The sequence below is a fragment of the Pagrus major genome, chromosome 9 (assembly GCF_040436345.1).
Source record: "Pagrus major chromosome 9, Pma_NU_1.0".
In the NCBI taxonomy this organism is placed as follows: domain Eukaryota; kingdom Metazoa; phylum Chordata; class Actinopteri; order Spariformes; family Sparidae; genus Pagrus; species Pagrus major.
The window spans coordinates 20,362,420-20,373,034 of NC_133223.1; the positions used below are offsets into that span (position 1 = coordinate 20,362,420).

The window sequence follows — 10,615 nt, forward strand, 5'->3', positions numbered from 1 at the left end:
TTGTTTATTTAGTTTGTTCAGGCATAACAAATCAGTCAATGATGATGTTTGTCTTCTGATTAAAATGTCTTCAAATATTCAAACAAAACACTACTGATATCAGACTTTGGCTAATAATAGTTTGCCATGATAGTATTATCTTTGGATAATAAACTACTTAGAAGCCTCTTTAAAGAAACATAGGCTAGCTCTAGGCAGTGAAACCAATAAAAATACATTTTTTTAACTCGTAAATACACGAATATCGAATTGAGTGAAACAGTGAGGCCTAGCAAACCGTAGAAGAAGAGTTGTAGCTCCCTTGAAGAGCGTAGAAGAATTGTTGCTTCCTCTCTGAGATAAACTAACCCAATAAAAGCAATATCTGCCTGTCTCGGCATTAATTAATAGCAACACAAGCGTACAAACTTAATATCTTAATGAAGTGTAGTTACTCGGCTCTGTTGATGAATCCCTGGCAGATTCCTGCGATGGCACCGGAAGGCGGAAGGCGCCGTTGCCTAGCAACCGAGGGGTCAAACAAGCGCGAGCGGCATCCGAGGAGTTTGCTAACGTGACATGTTAGCACCGTTCAGGTCGCTTATTAAACTTTTAGCGTTAAACAAATTCAACTAAACGCAAACTTGTCTTTTAAATATCGCTTGGGCCCTTTGGGATATACCCATTTATTTTGAAGTGCTAATAGAATGGCAGGCAAGAAGAAAGAAGCAAGTCTGCAGGTTGTACAAACACAGCAGTGTCACCCCCGTGTTTTAAACTAGCGTTAGCTTTATAAAGCCCTCATGTTAACTTGTTTTCTGTCGTCCAGGCGTCTGTCACAAACCAAGAGCAGTGGGAGGAGATGCTGGCAACCAAAGGTTTGACAGGTAAGAACTTCAGAGGTTAAACACTTGACGTTTTGTCCCATTAAAGGTGGTTACTGAGCATCACGACACTGTTTAGTCACGTACAGGTTGTACAGTTGCAAATAAAAACAGTGCATGTGAATGAGCTCTGTTGTTGTTATTGTGATTTATTGTATGCTGCTGCCCCACTGTGTTCATTTGGATAACTGCAGATTGGATGCTTGAAACCAATGGACCACTCTTCCTCTCTGTATCTCTCTCTCCCTCCTCTCTCTCTGCCTCTTACACACACACACACACACACACACACACACACACACTCTCTCTCTCTCTCCCTCTAGTTGTAGATGTGTACCAACAGTGGTGTGGCCCCTGTCGAGCGGTGGTTAGTCTCCTGCGTAAAATAAAGAACGAATTGGGTGATGACCTATTACATTTGGCCACTGTAAGCCCTGTGTGAATTTAAAATGTCAAGAATTTCAATTGAGACCAAAATTTGTGACGAGGGAGCAGCCCTAAACTTCATATATGTGTGTATGTGTGTGTCTGTGTGCGTGCGTGCGTGCGTGCGTGTGTGTGCAGGCCGAGGCAGACAGCGTTGAGGCTCTGGAGAAGTATCGTGGGAAGTGTGAGCCCACCTTCCTTTTCTATGGGGTGAGTGTGTACAGTAAATGTGTGTGTTCATGATTCAGCATGGCCATCAGCCACCACTCTTTAAGCTCTGTGTGTTTTGTCTTTTGTATACAATTTGTCTAGTCTCGAGCTATTTCTATATTTGTTCGTTTTTGGTCTATATTTACTTTTCCTTTCATCCCGACTCTCAAATGCTCAGAGCTGTAAATGATGTAGGCAAGGGCATATTATCACTTCTCTGGTGGTGATGCAATATACTGCCCATTATTTCATTCACATTTTAAACTCTCTACTACCAGAGTTGTGCTTATTCATGAGCCTGTGCTAGTTTTTGTTTGGTGTTGCTGACTGGATTTTTTCATCTTTTATGGCTTGCTTAATAGGGGTCTGCTGTATGTCAAACTACTGCTGTGTGTCACAGTTATTGTAGGTTATATGTGTATTTATTTATATGTGTTGAATGTACAGGGCGGGGAGCTGGTGGCTGTGCTGCGAGGGGCTAACGCTCCTTTCCTTCAGAGGATTATTGTAGAAGAACTGGCCAAGGAGAAGTCGGTCCTGGAACAAGGTGGTGAACGCCAAGTGGTGAGTCTGAAGATACACACACATTCACAGTTACACAGTGCAGTTGTCCATTCACACATATGTAAGTTCTCGAGCTGAAACAATTTACCTTTTTCCTTTTTCTTTTTCTTTGTGACTGTAAAAAAAAACACAGGCGTTACTAAAAACAATAATGGCTCGATTGTATTCATGTGTCTCAGTAAGCTATGACAGTGTGATAGTATACACGACCCCAGAACCCTGACACCAAAGCAGCTAAGTAATATTCAGCCAATCTTAATTCTATTATTTAGATTTGTTTTTTCTGACTGTAACATGCCACAATGTCTTCTGTGATAAAGGCCTATTAATTAAATTCACCAAGTAGTCAGCTGAAACCATGTTAAAACTTTACATTTATTTATGTTGTAACTTAATATCTTTTTAGGATCAATTTAGTCCTGTGCCCACACTGTGGAAAAGATCATGTTCTGACTTAAAATACCTGTTTTGGTCATCATAAACAGGGCTGGAGATGTCCCGACTTCCTCAAAATATTAGTTTTTTTGTCACCAACAAACACGCCGGGAATTTGCCCTGAGGTCTCCTTAAAAATATTCAGTGACATCACTCTTACAAATGTTGATACACCGTCTTGAAATGTGGTCACTGGCTTGACAGCCTTCTTGCCTAAAACGAAGGGTGTGTGTAAAACAAAAGTGTGCTTAAAAAAGAGAAATAGTTTTGCATCTGTCTTACACTTGCTTCCAAAATAAAAGCACAGACCAGCCAGACCAAGATTTTACCACAGGAGAAAGAGGAAAGAAATAGTGTTTTTGTCCACAGGGGCCACCAGAATAAAAAAAAATGAATGTTTCTTGTAGCAGCTTTAACATTTGTATTTGTTGTATCAGGTTAAAGATGAAGGTCTGGTGGACGATGAGAAGAATGAGGATGAGGAGACGCCTCAGGAGGCAGAAAATGAAGAAAACATAATTGGTGCTGTGGAAACAATATAATCACATAAGTGGTCATTTTTTTATTGTCATTGTTGCCGGTAATGTTGTTACAGTAATTACCATTTCAGTTTACCAGCAGTCTTATTATTCTGTTTTTCATCTCATCTGCATTACCAATCATCATTCTGCTCTTTCTCCTGTAGTTCCTGCCAGTAAATCCTACACAGTTGCCATCATCAAACCAGATGCTGTTGCTCACGGCAAGGCAAATGAGATCATTATGAAGGTATACAGAGACTAACACTGCTCACCTTCTGAGAAGACGAGATTGTCTCAAGCCTTCCTGCTGACATTAGCTCATTATCCTGACATTACTCCCCTGGCTAGATTCAAGATGCTGGCTTTGAGATCTTGGCCCACGAGGAACGCACGCTGACTGAGATTGAGGCTCGAGATTTTTATCAGCACAGAGCAGCAGAGGTATGGTGAGAATGTATCGCACAGAAGTCTATCATGTTCGTGTCTCAAACTGCTGATTGGTTTAGTGTGTGTTCGTGAGGTGAGTCTGGGCAATTTCCATTCTGAGTCAACATCCTAATGTGAGAGCAGTCACGACCAGTGCAAAAACCATTTCAATTAGGTTGCAATACATCACACTTCCATCTGCATTTCTGCACAGGGCTCAAAATAGATCTGTTGTGTAAGCAGCTTTTTTTGTGCTTATTGTGCAGTTTGTGATGAGACTAAATGATTAGAGTTTCAAAAATACAAAATGTGCAAGAAAATGTGGCCAGGTAAAGCAATCATGTTCATGAAATAATATAGATAGATTAAAATGACTCCTTTTTTTTAGTAGTAGTAGTGGTTTTTTATTCATTCATCACATATAATACAATAACAACAGTACTGAGAGTATAAACAAAGTCATGTTAGGAAGGGACTGAAAAGACTAAAGTAGAGGCAAATTGCTTGTATATGCCTATATACATTCTTTTTAATTTAAACCACCCCCCAGAAATGAAAAATTTCTCATACTTGTAACCCACACTTGTTCCAATAGACATACATCTCCTTTTAATCAAATAAACACCATCTTTGTGCAACGTCTGGGAGTTACTATGATTTTGCTCTGAATATTATTTGCATGATAATATGCATTATTACATATACTGAATTAATTTCAAAGCATGGAACACAAAGAGCCAATTTCTACATAATGTAGCTTTAATAAAACGCAGGACTGTTTTTTCTAGTAAGACTCTTGAATTTATAGTCATTCTAAATGTCGACCCCAACAATTTAAAAAAACATAAATTGAGTTTTCTTAATATTGAGAGAAAATGTATTGACATCAAACCAAGTTTTAAGGATTCCCTGGTCTCAACATTAGCATACAAAGTTCCTTTGAATTTTTCTCACAGCAAAATAAATTAGTATCATCGGCAAAAATGACACATTTGAACAAATGTGTAACATTGTATCAGTCTTCTCTCTTGTCTCTCTTCTCACTTTGCAAATTTAAGGCATGAATCAAGAAAGCAGGTGTACTGAGTTATCTGGATAACTTTGCTGTGTAAAACACAGATTGTTCCTTTAGTTAAATTAACATGTGCATGCTCTTGTCTCTGTATGTGCTTGTGTGTATGTAATGATGATTTGCAGGCTTTCTTTGAGGACTTGGTGCAGTTCATGTCCAGTGGTCCCTCCCATGTTCTGGTACTCTCTCAGGTCGAGGGCTCAGCCAACATTATACCAGCATGGCGTGAGTTTATTGGCCCAGCAGACATAGAGGAAGCCAGGAGAGAACAGCCAGAAAGGTTAGTTACTGGATATTATACATATGCTACATTCAAAAAAAGAGTTGAGAAAACATCAACAGTGGCTTTAAATATGTGGGACACATTATGATGAAATGTGTCTGTGTAAAGAGGAACATTGTTTAAAGCATAGGCACTTATTCATGCACTGTTGATTGCAGCAGTGTGAAGCAGGCTAAAGTCTGGGAAAGCGAATGAACAGCACATTCTCGCCTCGCTCTGTCAGACACACCCAAACATTATGCTTCTCTCTGGTTGAGCACCAGCCGAGCAACCATCTGCTCTCCTCTCCTTTCTCCCCCCTGGCTTCCTGCAGCTTGCGGGCACAATACGGCACACAGACACTGTTCAACGCAGTGCACGGTAGTGAGGACATTGACCAGGCCAGCAGGGAGCTCGCCTTCTTCTTCCCCAACTTTAGGACGGCCTCGGTAACGGAGCAGGATGGGGAGGAAGAGCATGTGGAGAGGACACTGGCTCTTATCCGGCCTGACGTTGCCAGAGAGAACAGAGGTAGGGCCCATGCCAAATACACAAGTACACACGTGTGCAAGCACAGACACACAGATAAAGGTGGTTCATGTTGACACAGTGGGGCTGCGTCTTGACTCCATCAGCAAAGGTGCAGCTCCAGTTTCTTATAAGTGATTAATGCACATAAATGTATCACATAAATTACAGAAACACCTCTCTGCAATGATGGAATGTACTTTTACTCAAGTACTGCACTGAAGTACAATTTTGACGTGCTTGTACTTTACTTGAGTATTTCCATTTTCTGCTACTTTATACTTCCACTCCACTACATTTGGAGGCAAATATTGTACTTTTTTAACCACTACATTTATTAAATAAATAATAAATAATAAACTGCCCTTCCAAAATGATGATACAGTTGAATCACATGCAGATTGCAGGACTGTTGTTAGACCGCATTAGCTAGGTGTACCGAATAAACATATATTTTATATTGATTGTTCTGCAGAAGAGATCTTGGCTCAAATCCACCAGTCAGGCTTCACCGTGGCTCTCCAGAGAGAGGTGATGTTGACAGATGAACAGGTCAGACAGTTTTACGTCCAACATGTTGAGGAGGACTATTTCCCTGCACTTCTTCAGAGCATGACCAGGTAACTTACACAGTTCTCTAAGAAAATCTAAAGAGTGGTCTGTTACTGCAGAGGTGCATTTAACATATGTTCATTTGCAGTGGACCAGTGCTAGCTTTGGCTCTATGCAGAACGGGGGCCGTCCATCACTGGAAGAACATGCTTGGGCCACCTGACGTTAATAAAGCCAGAGAGGAGAATCCTGAATGGTGAGTGTTGTGACAATTTAAAGTGGAAACAGACACTGGTGATGTCATTATTCTGTAGCCATTACATTGTGCTATTAACATTTACTTCATAATGGTTGTCAAAGTGTAAAAAACGTGTCTACTGCCAGTTTAAAACCATAATCACGAACCTCCCTGCTTCAGTGTGTACCTGTTTTAACTGATTCTTCTTATTCCCATTGGCATTTTGTCCTATTTATTCTTAACTTCGCTGTAACTCGACGTCATTGTAAAGTGGTTTAAATAACGGTTTGAAATGATGAAATAAATGAGTTCAGAGAAGTCACCGTGGTAGCTTGTTAGAAAGAACTTTTTTTGACCTTGTCAGTTTTTGCAGCGTATTCTACACAAATGTGTGATTAAAGAGATGAAAGGCTGAACATTTCGCATTGACATTCCACAATCACACAGTGGGAAAAAAAATCCACTAATTAACAGTTTTTCTTTCCAACAGCAATGCAGTTGCAAGACAAAGAGGAATTTTGGAGAAGTTCTGTTATAGTCTCTCTCTACCTGCAGTGTACAATGTTCACTCCAGTTTCAAGGGGTTCTTGAAAGGCAGTCTCAAAAATGTGGAAAATTACTAGCTGAGGTAGAAGCAGATAAGGCAGGGCGAGCCAAAGTGAAGAAACTAATACATTAAGTTTCACCACTTTATCTGAAAATAATTCCTGCAACCCATCAAACATTAGCGGTTAGATATTGATGGTACTTAAAGTCTTACCATCCCTTACAAGATGGATATATATTCTCAATATATGTAGATTAAATATAGATATTTTTCAATTTTTTGAGCCAATAAACAGTGTTAGGACAAATATGTGTTGATATATTGTGTCATCCTCACATGAACTGAAATATATATTTAATAATGTACTTGAAATGTATTATTGAATATATAGAATTATATTTTCTATATATTGACAAATATACCAATAATTGCCATTTTTCATATATTGTAAAAACATCACCACATATTTTCCAAAAATATATTATATTGTGGATTATGGCTGTGACGTTATCAGATTTTTGCCACACGATTGTTATCCAGACAAATTCACGATAACGATAGCATCACGATATCTATAGAAATTTGAAATGCAAGTAATCGAAACTGCCTTTAACATTGTTTACTGGTTGTTTTGTATCTTTTTTGACCCAGATAGAAGGGGCCAAGGCAGGCAGGTTGGAAAAACAAATGCAAGCCCTAATAGCGTAAAGCTGAATTCCAGAAAACATAAGGCAGGAAACAAAAGTAAGAAATCAAGAGCAAAAAAAACTAGAGTAACCAGGATGACACGAGAAACAGAGCAGCAAACGCAGGTGAAACACGGAGAGCAAAACAGGACTGGTGATCAGATGTGAAAACACAGACGAACCAACCATGAGTGAGGGAAAACAGAGGCTTAAATACACAAAGATTAGTTAACTCCTTAAATACAGGTAAACCTACTAATTAAAACGGGAAATGACTAACCTAAAACCCCAAACCACAACAAATGTACATTCATTATATTTAATGTATTCTTAAATGCCAATCACTGGCATGTATGGACAGCGACCATGTATTAAGCCATGTATTTTTCAGTATGTGACAATATATGCTTGGGATATCTGAAATGCTGACTTCTGTATCCCTTACCTCTCAGTTTAAGGGCTCAGTTTGCTGTGGAGAACGAGCCAATCAACCAGCTGCATGGCAGTGCAAACCATGAAGAGGCAGAACGAGAGATCAACTTCTTCTTCCCTAAAGAGAAAACACTGGCAGTGATCAAACCTGATGCTATGGAGGAACACAGAGGTCATTCCTGGTCTTTTTGAACAATATAAAAATGTAATATACTTTTGTTTATGTGCACAGAATATGATCTCATTCTTAGAATATATTTTCTGTCACCCTTACAGAGAAGATTTTGGAGGAGATCCGAGGCAGCGGTTTCTCTGTAACCCAGCTGAAGGAGACGGTGCTGTCGAGGGAGATGGCCGAGGAGTTTTACAAAGAGCACAGAGAGAAACCTTTCTTCAGCCAGCTGGTGGAATTCATGTGTCGGTTAGTCTATCAGCGGACACAGCCAAAAGAGAAAGGCAAAGTGACCACAGCAGAACTGCCCTATTTCCTGCTACCACTGCAAGTTTTAGCAGCACTTTTAACTGTAATCTTAGAAGCTTAGAGTCCAGGCAGCCTCAGGCAAGGGGAGAGGCAGTCCATCTCAATTTCATTCTTTGTTCCACCGCACACATCTAGATTTTAGAGTTAATTCCGCTCCGATTAGTCTCTTTACTTGGTTGTTACATAACAGCCTGTGAACCTCAGCCTGAGAACCTGCCTTCACTGTCAGCATCCTCCAGCGTCAGGTTTAGCCCTAATTGTAGCTTTATATTCTAACCATTTAACAGTGTTTTACAAGTTTGTTGTTATAGTGAAGGTAACACTTGATCTCTAACAATGTATTTATGGAGTGGGGTGAAAGGCAGTGTTTTGCTGCCTTCTTTGGTTGACAGTTTCAAGCCTATTTCACCTGTTGGGTGTGGTCAGATGTGTAACGACACCCAACAGTGACTACGTTCACATGGGCCCTAATATTCCACTAGTAATAGTCCAGTCAAAATATAACCAACTCAAAACTGTTTTCCCCCTGTCCGATGCGAAAATGCAGTGTGGCAATAATTGTTTCACCTACACTTTTTATTATATGAACGTCCGAACGTCATTGTTTATTTCAGCGGGCCCTGTCTGATGCTCATCCTGACTAAAGAAAATGCAGTGGAAGAGTGGAGGGCCATGATGGGCCCAACAGACCCTGACAAAGCTAAGGAGACATCCCCAAACTGTCTGAGGGCCCGGTTCGCCTCCAACATCCTCCACAATTCGGTCCACGGCTCCTCTAATGAGCAGCATGCAGAGGAGAAGATCCGTTTTATCTTTGGCGACATCTGCTCAGACACAGAGCTCACCACTGACGGAGAGACTGACTCGACAATTTTAGGTAATCATATGATTGTTTGCAATAGCCTTTACCATCTGTCACACCATCTGGTTTCATTTATATATAACAATTTTGTTTTTATTGGTTTTTATATCTGATTCCTGCTAGATCTTTATTTCTTCAGTTACATTGTTTAGGGTTGGAAATAAAGATCAATTTCTTTCAGCGAAAGAGCAAGATTTCTCTGCGGATGAAAACACAGAAATGTCAAGATCTACAACTCAAGAAAGTTCCGACAACTATCATCAACAACATGAAGGTATGTTTTGAGTAACAAGTAAGGATTTTACTGATAGTAGCTGCCCCAGTTCAAGGGCTTCAAAGTCTGCAGTCTTCTAGACTGAAAACAGCACAACGGACTGACAAATGCCTGACTCTGCCCAAAGGCTCACACGGGCATATATACATGTGCATAAGTTTTTTAAGGTATTTGTCATCGGTCACAGGTTAATATATCACATTAATAAGACTGATGAAAAATATAAACCCAGCATAGAATCAACCGTTTCATATGTTGTTAATCAGAGGACATGACAGAGTAATAGATGTTAATTATGCAGAGATATTTACCGTTAACCTGGTAGACTATTTAAACATCTTTCCATCCCTGTGTTTTGTCCCACATCATCACAGCCGTTTGAGGGAAACCTCCTGGTGATAACCTTTAAAATCAAAACTACTTTGTGAGGCTATCATTTTATTTAAGACAGAGAGGCAGATTCAGTCAGACCTCCAGCATCTTTCAGGGGGTTCGTCTCCTGACAAAGCAATCACCTGCTCTACGTCCTGGGAATTTAGAGTAGCTAGTAAGTAGATAATATCTCTTGGTACTGACAATTCGGATAGCTTCCATGAGCAAGAAGAGGTGTCTCTTCTGATTCTGAGACAAATGAAGCCATTGATCTTCATAAAGTCACTAACAGCAGCTGGAATGGAGATGTAAACAGTCTGTTAGTCTCTAGAGAGTGAAATAAAATCTTGACCACCTGCATTTGTGGCTGTGGAGGACAATCGTGATCCTATTTTGTTGAAGTATTAGACATTTTAGGTGACAGTGTTCAGGGATTGCAACATTACCACCAAGAGTATTACATCTCTTTTGGTGGTTGCAGGATTTCATTGTAGAGGGAATCCATTCATCTTGAGCTAATTTTCCTCTCTTACTTTACAGGTGACCCACATAATTTGAATCCTTGCAGTCCACTGACAGGAGGAAGTGATGATCCAGAGCAGTGATTCAAGAAACTGAATTAATCACCACTACAGGTTTAGTCTGTGAGATTATGGGGAAAACACTGCATCTGTGACCCCATAATTCATAAAACAAACAAGATGACACATAAAAGAACATCTTGATCAGTTTCATCTGCTATCATGCTGTGACGATATGACTGCAACTGATTAGGGTTTGATTTTTTAATGCGGTAGCTGAACAATTGAAAATAACTCACTCGACTCCATATCAACTGTGTGAATGTCAAGAATAAAAACGCTA

General features: G+C 39.9%; 1 protein-coding gene across 1 annotated transcript; it reads left to right on the forward strand.

Moving 5' to 3' along the window:
* Positions 1–820: 820 nt before the first annotated feature.
* Positions 821–10,532, forward strand: nme9 (NME/NM23 family member 9). The gene is made up of 16 exons (XM_073474065.1): positions 821–866; positions 1,187–1,290; positions 1,428–1,499; positions 1,947–2,063; positions 2,936–3,020; positions 3,184–3,266; positions 3,368–3,460; positions 4,643–4,797; positions 5,114–5,310; positions 5,783–5,927; positions 6,008–6,115; positions 7,783–7,934; positions 8,039–8,183; positions 8,858–9,120; positions 9,287–9,379; positions 10,292–10,532. The coding sequence occupies exons 1-16, from the start codon at positions 842–844 to the stop codon at positions 10,354–10,356; spliced, it is 1,902 nt and encodes a 633-aa protein (XP_073330166.1). The 5' UTR covers positions 821–841; the 3' UTR covers positions 10,357–10,532.
* The last annotated feature ends 83 nt before the right edge of the window (positions 10,533–10,615 follow it).